At 52.6% G+C, this 21,040-nt stretch overlaps 1 protein-coding gene across 1 annotated transcript; it reads left to right on the top strand.

Annotated features, from left to right (window-relative positions):
* The first annotated feature begins 926 nt into the window (after nt 1-926).
* SLC35B4 (solute carrier family 35 member B4) lies at nt 927-19,418 on the top strand. Its single transcript, XM_074540383.1, has 10 exons — nt 927-1,156; nt 5,354-5,467; nt 5,842-5,944; nt 9,186-9,235; nt 10,942-11,023; nt 13,523-13,583; nt 13,957-14,066; nt 14,677-14,752; nt 16,486-16,561; nt 18,591-19,418. Exons 1-10 carry the CDS (start codon nt 1,080-1,082, stop codon nt 18,841-18,843), a joined length of 1,002 nt encoding a protein of 333 aa, XP_074396484.1. The 5' UTR covers nt 927-1,079; the 3' UTR covers nt 18,844-19,418.
* Nucleotides 19,419-21,040: the final 1,622 nt, after the last annotated feature.

Below are 21,040 nucleotides of genomic sequence, written 5' to 3' on the forward strand. Positions count from 1 at the left end.
TCCTTGAGGTGATGTTCATCTTCCTTTCTCAAGCTGCTTTTCTCTGCTTCAATAAGGCCTGAGATAAGCATATTTCCTTTATATATATTCCAAAGGTATAGTTTCAAAGATACAAGTAATATTCTAAAATTATACTTCAAATGGTATTATTGCAGAACTCTTTATGGATTAAATGCAGGCAAAAAGCAACATCTTTAACACTTTAATTCCAATGCTCCTAAATCAACTAGGGGTAATTTGCCAACAACAGATAGGTTCAAAGGCCTTTTTCCATGATTTATTCTCCTCAGTTTTTATTAGAATTCACAGCTCTCCCATTGTTGGGGTCCACACATTTCACATTCACAACTACACACATCGCCTGTTTGTGACACGGAGCACAGCTTTGTATTTCACAGCACCGTCCCAGGCTGCTCCAGCCCGGCCTTGGGCACTGCAGGGATCAGGGGCAGCCCCAGCTGCTCTGGCAATGCCAGCCCAGGCAGGAATTGCTCATTGCCAAGATGCCACCCATGGCTGCCCTCTGGCAGTGGGAGCCATTCCCTGGGTGCTGTCCCTGCAGGCCTTGTCCCCAGTCCCTCTGCAGCTCTCCTGGAGCCCCTGCAGGCCCTGCCCTGTGCTGGCAGCTCTCCCTGGAGCCTTCCCTGCTCCAGGGAAACATTCCCAACTCTCCCTTTCAATAATAATTATTCTTAGGAATTCTTTGGCACGGCATCCTTAGGAACTGCCTCTAACTGGCGTTTTGGGGTCACTAAATAACCCCAAAAAGTCAATTACGGGCTGCTCCCCGCCACAACCAGCGCCGGAGCCGCGCCTCCTCCTGACGCCACCTCAGCGCCGCCATCACATTTTTCAGACCACAACTACAACTCCCATCGTGCCCCGCGGCGGGGTCCCGCCGGGAGCCGCGCTGAGACGGCGCGGGGCCTGCCGGGAGTTGTAGTTGTAGTTCCCGGGAGCGAACTACCGGCGGCCGGAGGAAGCGGGGGCGGCGGGGCCGGGGCCGGGAGCGGGGCAGAGCCCCGGGATCGGGATGCGGCCGCGGCCCGGGACGCCGCCTCGTTGCCCGGAGCGACACCATGCACCCGGCCGTGGCGGTGGGGCTGGTGTTCGGCGGCTGCTGCAGCAATGTGGTGTTCCTGGAGCTGCTGGCCAGGTGCGGGGCCGCGGGGAGGGTTTGGGGGGGATAAAGGTTCAGGGGAGCTCATTGCAGTGGGATCGGGGTGAGGCCTCAGCGTGTGTGAGGGGAGCAGCGGTGCCACGGTGGCTTTGGGGGATCGGGGGGATTTGGGGTGCGGGGGCACTGAGGGGGTTTCACCCCTCAGGCCTTGGTGCCCCTCATGGAGGAGCCCGGAGCTGGATCATCACTGTGTCCCCTCAGTGGGGTTTGGGGGTTTTGGGGGTGTCCCCTGGCTGTGGCCGTGTCGTTGACCTGTCCGGGCACCGGAATGTCCCCTCTCCCCTGTCCCCAAGCCAGGCAGCGCTGAAATGCCCGGGACGAGACAGGAGCTGAGCCCGGGGACAGCAGGGAGTGTTTTACACCCGGGAGTCTGGGAATGATTCCCACCTGGGATCGTCACTGCAAAGTCACCGAGTCCCCTTGGTTGCCAGGTTGTTGGAGGCTGATGGTTTTGGGGATCTCATCTTCCTCATCCTGATGATTTTGGGATCTCATCTTCCTCACCCCAATGTTTTGGGGATCTCAGTTTCCTCATCCTAACGATTTTGAGGATCTCACCTTCCTCCCCCTGGTGTTTTTGGGGCTCTCACCTTCCTCACTCACCCTGATATTTTTGAGGCTCTCACCTTCGTCCCCCTAATGATTTTGGGGATCTCATCCTCCCACTCACCCCAATGTTTTTGGGGATCTCACCTTCCTCATCCTGATGTTTTTGGGGATCTCACCTTCCTCACTCACCCTGATGATTTTGGGATCTCATCTTCCTCACCCCAATGTTTTTGGGGCTCTCACCTTCCTCATCTCGATGATTTTGGGGCTCTCACCTTCCTCACTCACCCTGATATTTTTGGGGCTCTCACCTTCGTCCCCCTGATGATTTTGGGGATCTCATCCTCCTCACTCACCCCAATGTTTTTGGGGCTCTCACCTTCCTCATCCTGATGTTTTGGGGCTCTCACCTTCCTCACTCACCCTGATGATTTTGGGATCTCATCTTCCTCACCCCAATGTTTTGGGGATCTCAGTTTCCTCACCCCGATGATTTTGGGGTTCTCACCTTCCTCACTCCCCCTGGTGTTTTTGGGGCTCTCACCTTCCTCATCCTGGAGGAAGAGAGTTGTGTCAGGGGTTGTTTTTCCTCTCAGGGATTGCTCCAATCTCTGCCTTTCCTGCTTGAGTAACAGAGGAGGAATGAACCCTTTGGAAGCAAAAAAAAAAAAAACCTTTGGATTTGGCTTTTTTTGCCACTCATTTCTCCTCCAAACAAACCTTAAACCAAAATATTTAGCCCTGTTCAAAGACTGAATTATTCAAAAGTGGCTGAAACCCAGAGGAGCAAATTCCAAAAGTTCAAATTGCAAACATGAAGGAAAAACTGCTTTTCACACAAAACCTCTTTCAAGCAGCGCCTCCCATCCACTTTTAAAATTCCTCCACTCCTAACACCTCAATTCCTGGGCTTTTTACTTGCCCTGCTCACATTTAGCCCCAAAATTGGGATAATTTCATTATTTCATTGAGTTTTGGAAGGAGAATTCCCCCTGCAGGTGAATATTGATAATCCCAATATCCCAACTCTGATATTCCCAATAACAAACAGAATCCTGGAGCAGGATGCCAGGAAAAGGCTGGTGGGGAGTAGCAAAGATGAAGAAATTGGGAAGAAATTTGCTCAGGATTTATAAATAAAGCAAAGGAATGAGAATTGTTTAGTCTGGAAATGCCTGAGGGCACAGAAAAAGCTTTAAATGTGTGGAGAGTGGCTGCAGGGCAGAGGAAAGAAATATTCCTGCTGGATTATGGAGGCAGAACAAGAAATCTCCAATTTCTTGATTGAAGGGGCTCAAATTGCTGTGGAAGGGACAAAAATCAGATTTTCTCCCTTTGCATGTGGTGAATTTGGAGAGAGTGCAAGGAAATTCCTTGCTGGGATGATTCTTTCCTGTTGTGTACAACTGAAGCAGATCTTGGGTTGGCAGATCAGGATTAATCTCATTTTTTTAGGTGGATCTGAGTGAGGATTGTGAGGCACAAAAGGAGCCCAGAATTCTTATCTGAAAAAAAAAAAAAAATCTGGAAAACCCAAAACTGCTGATAAAATGGGGTCATACCCAGGGCTGTGGGTTTTGGGAGGGGACAAAACCCAAATTTCCAGCTCCTTGTGATCCTCTCTGGAGCTGAAAGGCTGCAGATAAGATTTGCCATCCTGCAGCTTCTGCCTCTGCTTCAAGGTCACTTTTTCCCAGGAGCTTTTGAACCTTTCAGCTTCAAAGTTGAAGTTTTATGGATAACAAAGTTGTCTGGATTATGAAGTTTTATTGATAATTTTTCTGGGAAGGATGTGGGAATTGCCAGGTGGGCAGAAGGAAAAATCAAATTTCTGGGATTTGATTTTTCCAGTTAAAAAAATCCCCTTTTTGCTTTCTCAGCCCTGCCTTCCCCAGGTGCTGCTGCCCCTCAGAGCCCTGGGGGTGACACTGGAGAATTTGGAAGGGACAGCTTGGAAATTTCCTTTTTTCCAGAGCATTTCCCAGCTTGAATCCTGCAAATCTGCATCCAGGGACAGGGTGTTCCATGGGCTCTCCCAGGAATGCTTGGCCTCAGTGTCTTGCAGAATAAAAAATGGGAAATATTCCCAAAATCCCTGCATCTCCCACTTTTGGCACCCAGAAATCCCAATTTTGGTCACTTCCAGAATTCACAACCAAAGGGATTTTTGGCACCCAGAAATCCCAATTTTGGTCACTTCCAGAATTCACAACCAAAGGGATTTTTGGCACCCAGAAATCCCAGTTTTGGTCCATTCCGGAATTCACAACCAAAGGGATTTTTGGCATCCAGAAATCCCAATTTTGGTCCATTCCAGAATTCACAACCAAAGGGATTTTTGGCACCCAGAAATCCCAGTTTTGGTCCATTCTGGAATTCACAACCAAAGGGATTTTTGGCACCCAGAAATCCCAGTTTTGGTCACTTCCAGAATTCACATCCAAAGGGATTTTTGGCACCCAGAAATCCCAGTTTTGGTCCATAATAGAATTCACAACCAAAGGGATTTTGGCACCCAGAAATCCCAATTTTGGTCCATCCCAGAATTCACAACCAAAGGGATTTTTGGCACCCAGAAATCCCAATTTTGGTCCATTCTGGAATTCACAACCAAAGGGATTTTTGGCACCCAGAAATCCCAATTTTGGGATGGGACTGTGGGAAAAGGGATTGGGGGTGTGGGAAAGGGATTGGATTGTGGGAATAGGGACAGGACTTTGGAAAAAGGGATTGGGTTATGGAAAAGGGATTGGATTCTGGAGAAAGGGACAGGATTATGAAAAAAGGGATGGGATTATAGAAAAGGGGATGGGATTTTGGGAATAGGGATGGGATTCTGGGAATAGGGATGGGATTTTGGAAAAAGAGATAGGATTCTGGGAATAGGGACAGGATTATGAAAAAAGGGATAGGATTTTGGAAAAGGGGGTTGGATTTTGGAAAAAGGGAATTGGATTCTGGGAACAGGGATGGGATTTTGGAAAAAGAGACAGGATTCTGGGAATAGGGACAGGATTATGGGAATAGGGATAGGATTATGGGAATAGGGATAGGGTTATGCAAAAAGGGCTAGGATTCTGGGAGCAGGGCCAGGATTCTGGGAGCAGGGCAGGATTCAGGGAGCAGGGCAGGATTCAGGGAGCAGGGCAGGATTCTGGGAGCAGGGCAGGATTCTGGGAGCAGGGCAGGATTCTGGGGGCAGGGCAGGATTCAGGGAGCAGGGCAGGATTCAGGGACTAGAGACAGGATTCTGGGAGCAGGGCAGGATTCAGGGAGCAGGGCAGGATTCAGGGAGCAGGGCAGGATCCCCCGTTTGCTGGCTGCCGGTGCCGTTTCCCCGTGCCCGCGCTGACCCCGTCCCTCCGTGCCCGCGCTGACCCCGTCCCTCCGTGCCCGCGCTGACCCCGTCCCTCCGTGCCCGCCCTGACCCCGTCCCTCCGTGCCAGCGCTGACCCCGTCCCTCCGTGCCCGCGCTGACCCCGTCCCTCCGTGCCCGCGCTGACCCCGTCCCTCCGTGCCCGCTCTGACCCCGTCCCTCCGTGCCCGCTCTGACCCCGTCCCTCCGTGCCCGCTCTGACCCCGTCCCTCCGTGCCCGCCCTGACCCCGTCCCTCCGTGCCCGCAGGCGCTTCCCCGGCTGCGGGAACATCGTCACCTTCTCGCAGTTCCTGTTCATCGCCCTGGAAGGTTTCATCTTCGAGGCCAACTTGGGCAGGAAGCGCCCGGCCATCCCCATCAGGTACAGCCATCGCCGGAATCACATCTCTGATCTCCAAAAAGCTTCTCAGAAAATGGATTGGCCATTTATCCTCTGGGAATCCCATCCCACGTTGGGAAGCTGTCAGGCTGGGTAAAATCCACACTCATCAGGAATTTTCAATGGGAAATTTCCATTCCCTGTCACAAACAGGGCAGAGTTTTTGCCTCAGGAGATTTTTGTGTCTGGGGTTTGGTGTGGTGGGAGCGGGAAGGGAAAGTTTTCCTGGAAAATGACCCAAATTCAGCTCACATTTGTGCTCTGGTGACGGGGCTGAGAGCTCTCTGTGCCTTCTGAGGGTCCCTCAGCGTCCCAGGGGGTCCCTGCCCATCTCCCAGTGCCTTTTCCCTCTTTAGGAACTATTGCATCATGGTGGCCATGTTCTTCACCGTCAGCGTGGTCAATAACTACGCCCTGAACCTCAACATCGCCATGCCGCTGCACATGATCTTCCGCTCGGTGAGCCTTCCTCCTCCTCTTCATCATCTTCCTCATCCTCCTCATCCTCCTCATCCTCCTCATCCTCCTCATCCTCCTCATCCTCCTCATCCTCATCCTCCTCTTCCTCCTCATCCTCCTCATCCTCTTCCTCCTCATCCTCATCCTCCTCATCCTCTTCCTCCTCATCCTCATCCTCCTCATCCTCTTCCTCATCCTCCTCATCCTCCTCATCCTCATCCTCCTCCTCATCCTCCTCATCCTCCTCATCCTCCTCTTCCTCATCCTCCTCATCCTCCTCATCCTCCTCATCCTCTTCCTCCTCATCATCATCCTCATCTTCCTCTTCCTCCTCATCCTCCTCATCCTCCTCATCCTCTTCCTCCTCATCCTCCTCTTCCTCATCATCCTCATCCTCCTCATCCTCCTCATCCTCATCCTCTTCCTCCTCATCCTCATCCTCTTCCTCCTCATCCTCATCCTCCTCATCCTCCTCATCCTCCTCCTCCTCATCCTCCTCTTCCTCATCCTCCTCATACTCATCCTCCTCTTCCTCATCATCCTCTTCCTCCTCCTCATCCTCCTCATCCTCCTCATCCTCATCATCCTCATCCTCCTCATCCTCCTCTTCCTCCTCATCCTCCTCATCCTCCTCATCCTCCTCATCCTCCTCATCCTCCTCTTCCTCCTGGGGCTCCCATTCCCTCCTTGCTGCCCCACGTGCCCTCAGAGCACCAGGCCCCTGTGGAGCTCCAGCCCCGCTCCCAAGGTTTCCCTTGATGGATTTGATCATTAAATCCCAGATCCATGGACAGACAGGGAAGCAGGTCCAGGCTTGGGAATTGCAGAGCTGAGGGGGAAGGGGCAGTGACAAAACCAATCCCAGGCTCTGGCTGGGATCCAGCTTTCCCTGCCACCAAGGGGGTCATGTTCTGGTCTTGAATATCATGGTCAGAGAGCAGGGATTTGGGATTATTTGGGATTTGGGATTTGGGATTAATTCCACCTGCACAAGTCTTTGCTTTGGGAAAAAAACCCATTAAACTGCATTTTACCTTAAGTGTGGATGAGTGCCAGGTCATAAAGATCCATAAAAGATCTTTTAAACCCCAAGGAAATGGAGCTCCAGCTGTTGGGAATAACAAAATCTCCTGGTGGGAGCTCTTTGCCCACAGCACATCCTGAGGGTGGAATAGCTGGGATTTGGAGAGGTCCTAAAGGATAAAACCAGGCCAGGGTTTATCCTATCCCTGGGAATGGGCTGGGGACACAGGAACCTGGAATGGGCTGGGGACACAGGAATGGGCTGGGGACACAGGAATGGGATGGGATGGGATGGGATGGGATGGGATGGGATGGGATGGGATGGGATGGGATGGGATGGGATGGGATGGGATGGGATGGGATGGGATGGGATGGGATGGGGACACAGGAATGCAGGAATGGGATGGGGACACAGGAATTTGGGAATGGGGACACAGGAACCTGGGAAGGGGACACAGGAATGGAATGGGGACACAGGAACCTGGAATGGGATGGGGACACAGGAATTTGGGAATGGGATGGGGACACAGGAACCTGGGAATGGGGACACAGGAATGGGATGGGGACACAGGAATTTGGGAATGGGGACACAGGAATGGGATGGGCACACAGGAACCTGGGGATGGGGACACAGGAAAGGGATGGGGACACAGGAATGGGATGGGGACACAGGAATGGGATGGGGACACAGGAATGGGATGGGGACACAGGAATGGGATGGGGACACAGGAATGGGATGGGGACACAGGAATGGGATGGGGACACAGGGATGGGCTGGGGACACAGGAATGGGATGGGGACACAGGGATGGGCTGGGGACACAGGGATGGGATGGGGACACAGGGATGGGCTGGGGACACAGGAATGGGAATGGCAAAGGAAGACAGGAATGGCAGAAAGGGGACACAGGAATGGGATGGGATGGGATGGGATGGGATGGGATGGGATGGGATGGGATGGGATGGGATGGGATGGGATGGGATGGGATGGGATGGGATGGGATGGGATGGGGACACAGGAATGGGATGAGGACACAGGAACCTGGAGTGGGCACACAGGAACCTGAAATGGGATGGGGATACAGGAATGGGATGGGGACACAGGAGCCTGGAATGGGGACACAGGAATGCAGGAATGGGAAGGGGACACAGGGACCTGGAATGGGGACACAGGAATGGGAGTGGGGACACAGCAATGGGCTGGGGACACAGGAATGTGGGAATGGCATGGGGACGCAGGAATGGGAATGGCAAAGGAAGACAGGAATGGCAGAAAGGGGACACAGGAATGGGATGGGATGGGATGGGGACAGAGGAACCTGGAATGGGGACACAGGAACCTGGAATGGGGACACAGCAATGGGATGGGGACACAGGAACCTGGAATGGGGACACAGGAGCCTGGAATGGGGATGGGGGAAACAAGAATGCAGAAATGGGAAGGGGACACAGGAGCGTGGGAATGGGATGGAAACACAGGAATGTGGGAATGGGGACACAGGAACCTGGAATGGGGACACAGGAATGCAGGAATGAGATGGGGACACAGGAACCTGGAATGGGAAGGGGACACAGGAATGCAGGAATGGGATGGGGACACAGGAATGGGATGGGATGGAAACACAGGAATGTGGGAATGGGGACACAGGAACCTGGAATGGGATGTGGACACTGCAGGAGACCCGTCCCACATGAACTCTGAGGGTGCTTCTGCTCCTGCAGCCAATCCTGGAGCTGGGCTCCTGGTCCCAGTTAAACCAGTGGGATTTGCTGAGGGATGGATGGGATTTCCAGAGGGGTTTGGGTTCTGTCACACACGGGGAAAGAAGAAAGAGGAGATCCCTGGCCTGGAGATCCAGTCCTGGTTCCCAAGCTCACCTTCTGCCCTTCTCCTGGATGAAGGGACTCACAATCATGGAATCCCTGAGGCAGGAAAGGAGCTTTAAACTCATGGAGCCCAACCATTCCCAGCACTGCCCCCTGTCCCCAGTGCCACATCCACAGGGCTTGGAAATCCCTCCAGGAAATCCTTTCAGGGCAGGAGTTCTCCCAAAATCCAACCTCAGGGAAGCTGTTCCTTGTCCCTGTCACTTTTCCTGCTCCAATCTGGAGTTTCTCCTGGTGTTCTTGTTGTGAGCAACCCAAGCTGGGCAGTTCTGGCCTCTGACCTCCTGTTCTGGTTTTCTCTTCTTGTTTTAATCGAGTTTTTATTCCCCCAGGGTTCTCTCATAGCAAGCATGGCTCTAGGGGTCATCATCCTGAAGAAAAGGTAAATCCCAAACTCCATCTCTTCAGGGAATGCTCTGCATTATTAAATCCCGCTGGCTGGTTTGTGCCATCACTTTTCCTGTTAAATATTCTGATTTTAATGGTGGCAAACTGGGACAGAGAGCAGGGCACAGAGGCTGGAATGGCTCCTTGTGCATCTCCACCTCTCCCTCCTTCCTTGGCTGGAATTTTGGGCTGGGAAGAGATTTTCCACAGCTGTGTTGATAACACATTAATAACATGCTGATAACATGTTGATAACACATTGATAAGTGTGAGCTGTGCCTGCACAGAGTCAGGGCTGGAGCTGTGGGATGAACTGGGAGAAGTGTTGGGATAAATGTGGGGAGAAAAGGTTCTTGGGGTGCTGAGCTGGAGTCAGCTGTCCGTGCCAGGGTTAGGGGTGGGAATGTGCCCCTTGTGCCAGGTTTGGAGCAGGAATGCAGGGAAGCAGGGATGGGTGTGAGGCAGGCGGGGTTGGTGAGGTGTCCCTTGTCCCCTGTGCATAACACACTGATAACGCATTGATAATACATTAGTAACATGCTGATAACATGTTGATAACACATTGATAATACATTAATAACATGCTGATAACATGTTGATAACACATTGATAATACATTAATAACATGCTGATAACATGTTGATAACAAATTACCATGTTGGTAAGTGTGAGCTGTGCCTGCACAGAGTCAGGGCTGGAGCTGTGGGATGAACTGGGGGAAGTGTTGGGATGAACTGGGAGAAGTGTTGGGATAAACTGGGATAAATCTGGGAAGAAAAGGTTCTTGGGGTGCTGAGCTGGCCCTGCCAGGGTTAGGGTGGGAATGTGGCCCTTGTGCCAGGTTTGGAGCAGGAATGCAGGGGTGGATGTGAGCCAGGTGGGGTTGGTGACGTGTCCCTTGTCCCCTGTGCATAACACACTGATAACACATTGATAATACATTAGTAATATGCTGATAACATGTTGATTTCACATTAATAACATGCTGATAACATGTTGATTTCACATTAATAACGTGCTGATAACTTGTTGATAACACATGGATAAGGCTGAGCTGTGCCTGTAGAGAGTCAGGGCTGGAGCTGTGGGATGAACTGGGAGAAGTGTTGGGATAAACTGGGAGAAGTGTTGGGATAAACTGGGAGAAGTGTTGGGATAAACTGGGATAAATCTGGGAAGAAAAGGTTCTTGGGGTGCTGAGCTGGCCCTGCCAGGGTTAGGGGTGGGAATGTGCCCCTTGTGCCAGGTTTGGAGCAGGGGTGGGTGTGAGGCAGGCAGGGTTGGTGACCTCTCCCTTGTCCCCTGTGCATAACACACTGATAACACATTGATAATACATTAGTAACATGCTGATAACATGTTGATTTCACATTAATTACATGCTGATAACATGTTGGTAACACATTGATAATACATTAGTAACACGCTGATAACATGTTGATTTCACATTAATTACATGCTGAAACATGTTGATAACACATTGATAAGTCAGAGCTGTGCCTGCACAGAGTCAAGGCTGGAGCTTTGGGATAAACTGGGATAAATTTGGGGAGAAAAGGTTCTTGAGGTGCTGAGCTGGAGTCAGCTGGCTGTGCCAGGGTTAGGGTGGGAATGTGCCCCTTGTGCCAGGTTTGGAGCAGGGATGCAGGGGTGGGTGTGAGCCAGGCGGGGTTGGTGACGTGTCCCTTGTCCCCCGTGCAGGTACAGCGTGGCCAAGTACAGCTCCATAGCCCTGGTGTCCCTGGGCATCTTCACCTGCACCTTCATGTCTGCCAAGCAAGTGGTAAGCATGGCAAGGGACAGCCTCAGCAATTCCCTTTGGTTTCTCATGGAGGTGTCTCCTTCCTCTGCATCTGCTCCCCAGCAGCTTTTCCTCCTGGTTCTATTTTCCTGTGGGATTTCATGAATTATTAATTAATTACACTTGTTCATGCTGCTTTTTGGGAATAAATCTCATTTTTTTTTGCCTCAGAGGTAACAGAAAGAAGCTGCTTTTCCTTGCCTTGTGTGGCAGGCAGGAGCAGGTGAATCCTAAACAAAATTCCATCAGAAATCTTCCTTCTTTCCATCCCACAAGAGGTTGTTGCCTTTCAGGCTGGATTTTTCCAGCCTGACTTTTAAATGAAGTGCCTGTGCTGGGAGAGCAGGAGGGAGGGAAGCAAATCCACGTGGAACACACTCAGAGCTGTCCCTGGGTCAGCACCCACGGCCTGACCCCATCAGCTGATGACAAAAAATGGCACAAAGTGACAATTGGAGCACTTAATCCAGCTCAGAGGGGTTGGCAATGGCAGGGAGCTGTCACAGCCCCAAATTCCCCTTCATCCCACAGCCCCAAATTCCCCATTATCCCAGAGCCCCAAATTCCCCATTATCCCACAGCCCCAAATTCCCCATTATCCCACAGCCCCAAATTCCCCATTATCCCAGAGCCCCAAATTCCCCATTATCCCACAGCCCCAAATTCCCCATCATCCCACAGCCCCAAATTCCCCACTATCCCACAGCCCCAAATTCCCCATCATCCCAGCAGAGCCCCAAATTCCCCATCATTCCACAGCCCCAAATTCCCCATCACCCCAAATTCCCCAGCATCCCCCAGCCCCAAATTCCCCATCATCCCCCAGCCCCAAACTCCCCATCATTCCACAGCCCCAAATTCCCCATTATCCCCACAGCCCCAAATTCCCCATCACCCCAAATTCCCCATTATCCCACAGCCCCAAATTCCTCATCATCCCCCAGCCCCAAATTCCCCATCACCCCAAATTCCCCATCATCCCACAGCCCCAAATTCCCCATTATCCCAGAGCCCCAAATTCCCCATCATCCCACAGCCCCAAATTCCCCATCACCCCAAATTCCCCATTATCCCACAGCCCCAAAATCCCCAGCATCCCACAGCCCCAAATTCCCCATTATCCCACAGCCCCAAATTCCCCATTATCCCACAGCCCCAAATTCCCCAGCATCCCACAGCCCCAAATTCCCCATTATCCCACAGCCCCAAATTCCCCATCATCTCCCAGCCCCAAATTCCCCTTCATTCCACAGCCCCAAATTCCCCATCACCCCAAATTCCCCATCACCCCAGAGCTGTCACCCTCAGGGCCCTGAGGGAGGCCTGGGCTCTGAGTTCATCCAGAGCAGCTCCCAGCAGGGCTGAGCCTGAGGTGGAGCTGAGGGAAAGGGGAATAAATCTGATTTTCCCTGGAGCACGGGGAGGGAGCTGAGGCGGCTCCAGCTGGAGTTGTGCCCTCAGCCTCATCTCCTCCATTTCCTCACCATAAGCCTGGTTTAGGTCTGGTTTTAGAGCTGGTTTAGGTCTGGTTTTAGGTCTGGTTTTAGAGCTGGTTTAGGTCTGGTTTAGGTCTGGTTTTAGAGCTGGTTTAGGTCTGGTTTTAGAGCTGGGTTAGGCCTGGTTTAGGCCTGGTTTTAGAGCTGGGTTAGGCCTGGTTCAGGCCTGGTTTAGGTCTGGTTTAGGCCTAGTTTAGGTCTGGTTTAGGCCTGGTTTAGGTCTGGTTTAGGTCTGGTTTTAGAGCTGGTTTAGGTCTGGTTTTAGGTCTGGTTTAGGTCTGGTTTTAGAGCTGGTTTAGGCCTGGTTTTAGGTCTGGTTTAGGTCTGGTTTTAGAGCTGGTTTAGGCCTGGTTTTAGAGCTGGTTTAGGTCTGGTTTAGGCCTGGTTTAGGCCTGGTTTTAGGCCTGGTTTAGGCCTGGTTTAGGTCTGGTTTAGGTCTGGTTTAGGTCTGGTTTAGGTCTGGTTTTAGGCCTAGTTTAGGTCTGGTTTTAGGTCTGGTTTAGGTCTGGTTTTAGAGCTGGTTTAGGTCTGGTTTAGGTGTGGTTTGGTTCTGGTTTAGGTCTGGTTTTAGGTCCTGATGGGCTTGGCCAGGGCTCTTATTCCTTCATAGAGAGACATCTCTGGGACTGGGGACACAGGAATGTGGGAATGGGGACACAGGGATCTGGGAATGGGGACACAGGAATGCAGGAATGGGATGGGGACACAGGAACACAGGAATGGGGACATGAATGCAGGAATGGCACCGGGACACAGGGATCTGGGAATGGGCTGGCTTTGAGAGCTTGTAAAGCAGCACTGATGATTTTTGTGGTTAAAAGAGTTCAATCTCATCAAACCAGGCCGTTCCTTTCAGGAACAACCCTGATTTGATCAGACTCTGCCATTCCCTGCTGGGATCTCTGCGTTCCCTGCAGCAGGGTGGGCAGCCCGGGGCTGCTGCAGGGACCTGGTGGCTCTTGGTGACTCTTGTGTGTCCCCTCAGGCGTCTGACTCCAGCTCCAATGAAGAGGATGGACCCCAGGCTTTCCTCTGGTGGCTGCTGGGTATGTGAGGGCCACGTTTCTGGGGTGCTGGCAGGATTCTGGGAATTCTCCTGGCAAAGGCAGCCCTGCCTGGAGCAGAGAGGGGCTGGGGCTGCTCCAGGTGCTCCTCAGCACAGCATCTCACACATGAGGCTTCATCTGTGGTTTCCTGCCTCCACCCTGGGTCTGTTGGTGGCTCTTTGGGAAATCTGGGATTGATTGTTATCAGGAGTGGCACAAAGTGCATCCCTGGTATTTTTAAGGGGTCTCTTGGAGACCTGTAATCAAACCCCAGAGTCGTTATCAGTTTTCTTACCAACTCTGGGCAGCTTGTTTGGGTTTTTTTTTCCCCTGAAAGCCAAATTTGGTGAGTTGGGCTGTGCTTCCCTTGCAGGCATTGCTGCCCTCACCTTTGCCCTGCTGATGTCTGCCAGGATGGGCATTTTCCAGGAGACTCTGTACAAGAGATTTGGGAAGCACTCCAAGGAAGCTCTGTTCTACAATGTGAGTCCTGGGCTCCCCCTGCTCCAGGCTCCCCTCTCAGGGCTCTGAGGGAGGGGATGATGATCTGACTCCACATTTCACAAGGCTGATCTATTATTTTATGTTATGTATTACATTAAAACTATACTAAAAGGATAGAAGAAAAGATTTCATCAGAAGGCTGGCTGAGAATAGAAAAAGAAAGAATGATAACAAAATTTGTGTCTCAGAGAGTCTGAGCTAGCTGGACTGTGATTGGCTGTTAATTAGAAAAAAGCACAAGGGCCAATCCCAGATGCACCTGTTGCATCCCACAGCAGCAGATAATCAATGTTTACATTTTGTTCCTGAGGCCTCTCAGCTTCTCAGGAGAAGAAATCCCAAGGAAAGGATTTTCCATAAAAGATGTCTGGGACACCAGGGCACTCCTGCACTGGGCACAAAAAGGATCCCACAGTGCCAGGAGGGAGCAGGCAGTGATCCAGCTGTGATCCAGCTGTGATCCAGCTGCCGTGATCCAGCTGCCGTGATCCAGCTGCTCTGATCCAGCTGTGTGATCCAGCTGCTTTCCAGCAGGGATTTTGGGTGGATTCCCCTCCCCTGATCCCACCCTGCTTTGTTTCTCCCCCAGCACGCGTTGCCGCTCCCTGGGTTCCTGCTCCTGGCTCCCAACATTTACCAGCACGCCGTGCTCTTCAGCCAGTCTGGTGAGTGCTGGCCTGGGGCATCCCTGCTCCTGGGCCTCCCCATCCTCTGGGAAATCCTCTGGGAAGTTCATTCGTTCCTGCACTTGTGCCTGCTGGCATCTTGGGGTGTTCCAGGCCTTTTGGATTTGGAGGAATTTCAGGAAGGAAACTGCCAGAGCAGCTGGGGCTGCCCCTGATCCCTGCAGTGCCCAAGGAAGGATTGGAGCCCCCTGGGATAGGGGAGGTGTCCCTGCAATGAGCTTGGAGGTCCCTTCCCACCTAAACTGCTCTGGGATTCTGGGATTTGGGACACTCAGAATCCATCCTGAGGGATTTTTATGGGAAATAGGGAGAGAAAAGAAAGGAGAAGGGAAGGGAGACCCTTCATGGTTTGCTGAGATTGCAAGTGAAGGCCCTGGGTCCATGAATGTCTTGGAGAGGAGATGGATCCAATGTCAGGCTGGGAGAGCTGGGAATGTTCCCTGGAGCAGGGAGGGATCCAGGGAGAGCTGGGAATGTTCCCTGGAGCAGGGAAGGCTCCAGGGAGAGCTGGGAATGTTCCCTGGAGCAGGGAGGGATCCAGGGAGAGCTGGGAATGTTCCCTGGAGCAGGGAAGGCTCCAGGGAGAGCTGGGAATGTTCCCTGGAGCAGGGAAGGCTCCAGGGAGAGCTGGGAATGTTCCCTGGAGCAGGGAAGGCTCCAGGGAGAGCTGCCAGCACAGGGCAGGGCCTGCAGGGGCTCCAGGAGAGCTGCAGAGGGACTGGGGACAAGGCCTGCAGGGACAGCACCCAGGGAATGGCTCCCACTGCCAGAGGGCAGCCATGGGTGGCATCTTGGCAATGAGCAATTCCTGCCTGGGCTGGCATTGCCAGAGCAGCTGGGGCTGCCCCTGATCCCTGCAGTGCCCAAGGCCAGGCTGGAGCAGCCTGGGATGGTGGGCTTGGAATGGGATGGGCTTGAAGGGCCCTTCCCACCCAAACCACTCTGGCATTTGGGACACTCAGAATCCATCCCCAGGGATTTTTATGGAAGTTGGGGATGGCAAAGGGAAGGGAGACCCTTCCTGGAGTGCTGAGATTGCCAGGGAAGCCCCCAGAGCCCAAAATCCCTTCCTGGAGAGGAGTCGGGGTGGGGATGGATCCAATGCCAGGCTGGGAGAGCTGGGAATGGAGGGAATTCCCTGGAGAGGGAGCCTGGGCTGGGATTTTGGGAAGGGATTCCCAGAGCAGCTGGGGCTGCCCCTGATCCCTGCAGTGCCCAAGGTTGGGCACTGGGGCTGGAGCAGCCTGGGATGGTGGGAGATGTCCCTGCCATGGCTGGGGTGGAATTTAAGGAACCATTCCATAATTCCATTATTAAAGCCCAAGTTTCTTACCAATTCCCACACACCAACCACATCCAAGAGTGATCCCTGAGAAAAAGAACGTGGGAGCTCAGAAATGGGAGCACCAGGACCTGATCCTCAGTCAGGGATGTCAACATGGACCTGCTGGGGTTTATTTTTTTTTGCTGGTGCTCCTCAGGACTTGCTGTGGGAACAGAGTGGATTCCTCTGACACAGGACACCAAGACAGAGCTTTTCTCCTAATATTTTTCCCTATTTTCCCTTCTTCCCTCTGGAATTGCAGGCTGTGTAAGGCTGCAGGGAGTCCTGGGTCACGGTTAGGCTTGGCAAGGAGAGAGGTTCCTGCAGCAGTGATCTCATCCCATCCTTTTTCCTTTTTTCCCATTTTTTTCCCTTTTTTTCCCTGCAGAGCTGTTCCAGGTGCCGGTGATCGGCCTGACCCTGCCCATCATGTGGTTCTACCTCCTGATGAACGTCATCACCCAGTATCCTTTATCCCTGATCCCACCTTTTGTGGGGTGGCACTGCAGGGCTGGGGCTGCCTTCCTCACTCCTTGGAGTCTTCCCTGCCCTCGGGAATTGCTGTTGGTGGAACTCTGGAAATATGGGGAAAGGGAATTTTTGTTTTTTAGGTTGGACTTGATCTCAAAGATCTTTTCCAGCCTGGTTTGTTCTGGGATTCTGGCACTCCTGCTCCATGGAAGTGGAGGAGTTTGGAGCTTCCAACTCAGCCCTGGCTGCTCTAGCGGGGGAATCAGATTTGGGCTTTCCCTGAGTTTGGTGTGTCCCATTCCAACCCAGCTGATCCCAGGAGGGAATTCCCCCATCCACACCAGGCTGCCCATCCCCTGCTCCTCCCCATTCCCAGAGGGAATCCCAGTTGTCATCCCTGCTATCCCTTAGCTGCTGCTCCCAGGAGGAGGAAAATCCTTGGAGTCTTCCCTGCCCTCGGGAGCTGCTGTTGGTGTAACTCTGAAAATATGGGGAAAGGGAACTTTGGTTTTTAGGTTGGACCTCAAAGGTCCAAAGATCTGAAGGGTCTTTCCAGCCTGGTTTGTTCTGGGATTCTGGCACTCCTGCTCCATGGAAGTGGAGGAGTTTGGAGCTTCCAACTCTGCCCTGCTGCTCCAATGGGGGAATCAGATTTGGGCTTTCCCTGAGTTTGGTGTGTCCCATTCCAACCCAGCTGATCCCAGGAGGGAATTCCCCCATCCACACCAGGCTGCCCATCCCCTGCTCCTCCCCATTCCCAGAGGGAATCCCAGTTTCCATCCCTGCTGTCCCTTACCTGCTTCTCCCAGGAGGAGGAAAATCCTTGGAGTCTTTCCTGAAATGTCCTGCCCTCCTTGGGAGCTGCTGTTGGTGTAACTCCAAAAATGCAGGGAAAGGGAACTTTGGTTTTTTAGGCTGGACTCAGTGATCTCAAAGGTCTTTTCCAGCCTGGTTCAATGTGGGAATCTGGGACTTCTGCTCCCTGGAATCCAGGAACTCCTGGAGATCCAGGAGATCCCTGGCTCCCTGCAATTCCAGGGGAAATGGAGGAGTTTGGAGCTTCCAACTCAGCCCCAGCTGCTCCAGAGGGGGAATCAGATTTGGGCTTTCCCTGAGTTTGGTGTGTCCCATTCCAGCCCAGCTGATCCCAGGAGGGAATTCCCCCATCCAGAGCAGGCTGCCCATCTCCCTGCTCCTCCCCATTCCCAGAGGGAATCCCAGTTTCCATCCCTGCTCTCCCTTAGCTGCTGCTCCCAGGAGGAGGAAAATCCTTGGAGTCTTTCCTGAAATGTCCTGCCCTCCTTGGGAGCTGCTGTTGGTGTAACTCCAAAAATGCAGGGAAAGGGAACTTTGGTTTTTTAGGCTGGACTCAGTGATCTCAAAGGTCTTTTCCAGCCTGGTTCATTGTGGGATTATGGAACTCCTGCTCCCTGGAAATGGAGGAGTTTGGAGCTTTCAACTCAGCCCTGGCTGCTCCAGAGGGGGAATCAGATTTGGGCTTTCCCTGAGTTTGGTGTGTCCCATTCCAACCCAGCTGATCCCAGGAGGGAATTCCCCCCATTCACACCAGGCTGCCCATCCCCTGCTCCTCCCCATTCCCAGAGGGAATCCCAGTTTCCATCCCTGCTGTCCCTTAGCTGCTGCTCCCAGGAGGAGGAAAATCCTTGGAGTCTTTCCTGAAATGTCCTGCCCTCCTTGGGAGCTGCTGTTGGTGTAACTCCAAAAATGCAGGGAAAGGGAACTTCTGGTTTTTAGGCTGGACTCAGTGATCTCAAAGGTCTTTTCCAGCCTGGTTTTTCTGGGATTCTGGAACTTCTGCTCCATGGAAGTTGAAGCTTCCATTGTCCACCTGAGCCCCAGTTGCTCCAGTGTGGGAATCAGAATTGGGATGTCCCTGAGATTGGTGTGTCCCATTCCAACCCAGCTGATCCCAGGAGGGAATTCCCCCATCCACACCAGGCTGCCCATTCCCAGAGGGAATCCCAGTTTCCATCCCTGCTGTCCCTTAGCTGCCGCTCCCAGGTACGTCTGCATCCGCGGCGTGTTCATCCTGACCACGGAGTGCACGTCGCTGACGGTCACCCTGGTGGTGACGCTGCGCAAGTTCGTCAGCCTCATCTTCTCCATCCTGTACTTCCAGAACCCCTTCACGGGCTGGCACTGGCTGGGCACGGCCTTTGTCTTCGTGGGCACGCTGATGTACACGGAGCTGTGGCACGGCCTGGGGCCGCTCCTGGCGCGCTGCCGGGGCCGCGCCCGGCCCAAGGAGCAGTGAGGGCCGGGAATTCCCGCTGGGAGCTGTTGGCTGTGTGCCAGAGCAGAGCAGGGAGCCCCCAGTCCAGGGGGTGATTTTGTACCAGGGGAGGTGCTGGCTGTGCCAAGCTCCTGGGAGAATGGGGGAGCCTGCACTGGGAACTTGGGGAAAGGATCATGGAGAAACAATCCGGGCATTTTTTGTGAGTTGGCATTTTTTTAGGTGACCCCTTTTGCTTCCTTTTTTTTTTTTTTTTTTTTTTCCCATTGGAATAACCCTTTTTAAGAAGAAGCTGATCCAGAGCTTTGTTGGGAGCCCAGCTTCCATGGCTGTTGGATCAGCTGCACCCTGGGCCAGTTTTTGGTGCCGTCCTTTAATCTGGAGGTGTCTGGAGGTGATGGCTGAGCCCCATTCCAGTGGGAACCCCTGATCCCTGTGCTGGGAGGATGGATGTGGGACACAGCCCCAGCTGCAGCTCCCTGGCTTTCCCATCCCTTGGCATCAGCTTCCCTGTGGCTCCCTGTCCCTCAGTGTCACCCTGGCTGCTTTTCCTGGAGCAGCTCCCGTGCTGGAGCTGCTGTCCCTGCTCAGCTGAGGCATCCAGGAGGGATGAAGGGGCTTTAATAGCAAAGGAAAAATGATGGGAAAAAATTCCCAAAGTGATGGAAAGGCAGCACCTCCCTGCCAGGCATTCCCTGAGCCAAGGCCACCTTTCCAAAACTTTTTTCCTGTATTTTTATCATTTGCTTGGGATAATCCCCTTCCCAGCTTCCCATGGCCTCATCCCTGCTGGGAGCAGAGTGGGAAAAGGGAAAGGCTCCGTGCTGTGCTGGGAGCACTGGTTTAGCCCCAGCCCCAAATCCCAGTGTGGGAAAAGGGAATTCCATCCCACCCGGAGCCAGCGTGGTGCTGCCAGGACCTGCAGCTCCATCCCAACGTCCTGAAGGATTTTTTTTTTCCCCCCCAGTTCCCATTTTTCCTGAGCCTGGGATTGTGGGATCCAGGGAGTGTGGGATCCAGGGATTGCTTTATCCAGGCATTGTGGGATCCAGGGGTTTTATCCAGGGTCTGTAGGATCCAGGGATTGTTTTATCCAGGGATTGTTTTATCCAGGGTCTGTGGGATCCAGGGGTTGTGGGATCCAGGGATTGCTTTATACAGGGATTGTGGGATCCAGAGATTGTAGCATCCAGGGATTGTGGCATCAAGGGATTGTTGGATCCAGGAATTGTTTTATCCAGGGACTGTGGGATCCAGGGATTGTTTTACCCAGGGATTTGGGATCCAGGGATTGTTTTATCCAGGGACTGTGGGATCCAGGGATTGTTTTATCCAGGAATTGTAGGATCCAAGGATTGTTTTACCCAGGGATTTGGGATCCAGGGATTGGTTTATCCAGGGATTGTAGGATCCAGGGATTGTTTTATCCAGGGATTTGGGATCCAGGGATTGTTTTACCCAGGGATTTGGGGATCCAGGGATTGGTTTATCCAGGGATTGTGGGATCCAGGGATTGTTTTACCCAGGGGCTGTAGGATCCAGGGATTGTTTTATCCAGGGATTTGGGATCCAGGGATTGTTTTACCTAGGGATTGTAGGATCCAGGGATTGTTTTATCCAGGGATTTGGGATCCATGGATTGGTTTATCCAGGGACTGTGGGATCCAGGAATTGTTTTATCCCGGGGCTGTAGGATCCAAGGATTGTTTTACCCAGGGATTTGGGATCCATGGATTGTTTTACCCAGGGATTTGGGATCCAGGGATTGTTTTACCCAGGGACTGTGGGATCCAGGAATTGTTTTATCCCGGGGCTGTAGGATCCAAGGATTGTTTTACCCAGGGATTTGGGATCCATGGATTGTTTTACCCAGGGATTTGGGATCCAGGGATTGTTTTACCCAGGGGCTGTAGGATCCATGGATTGTTTTACCCAGGGATTTGGGATCCAGGGATTGTTTTACCCAGGGGCTGTAGGATCCAGGGATTGTTTTACCCAGGGATTTGGGATCCAGGGATTGTTTTACCCAGGGACTGTAGGATCCAGGGATTGTTTTACCCAGGGATTTGGGATCCAGGGATTGGTTTATCCAGGGACTGTGGGATCCAGGAATTGTTTTATCCAGGGACTGTGGGATCCAGGGATTGTTTTACCCAGGGATTTGGGATCCAGGGGCAGAGCAGAGCTGACACGGAGCTGCTCCCTGGTGTAACATTTG

Source organism: Zonotrichia albicollis, chromosome 4 (assembly GCF_047830755.1).
Source record: "Zonotrichia albicollis isolate bZonAlb1 chromosome 4, bZonAlb1.hap1, whole genome shotgun sequence".
NCBI classification, from domain to species: domain Eukaryota; kingdom Metazoa; phylum Chordata; class Aves; order Passeriformes; family Passerellidae; genus Zonotrichia; species Zonotrichia albicollis.

What these genes read in the sequence shown, in the direction of transcription:
- SLC35B4 (XM_074540383.1), top strand. Translation starts at nt 1,080, where the DNA reads ATGCACCCGGCCGTGGCGGTGGGGCTGGTGTTCGGCGGCTGCTGCAGC. An exon ending in TTCCTGGAGCTGCTGGCCAG is followed by an intron (nt 1,157 to 5,353) that starts GTGCGGGGCCGC and finishes CCGTGCCCGCAG; the next exon opens with GCGCTTCCCCGGCTGCGGGA. An exon ending in TTTCCTCTGGTGGCTGCTGG is followed by an intron (nt 13,584 to 13,956) that starts GTATGTGAGGGC and finishes CTTCCCTTGCAG; the next exon opens with GCATTGCTGCCCTCACCTTT.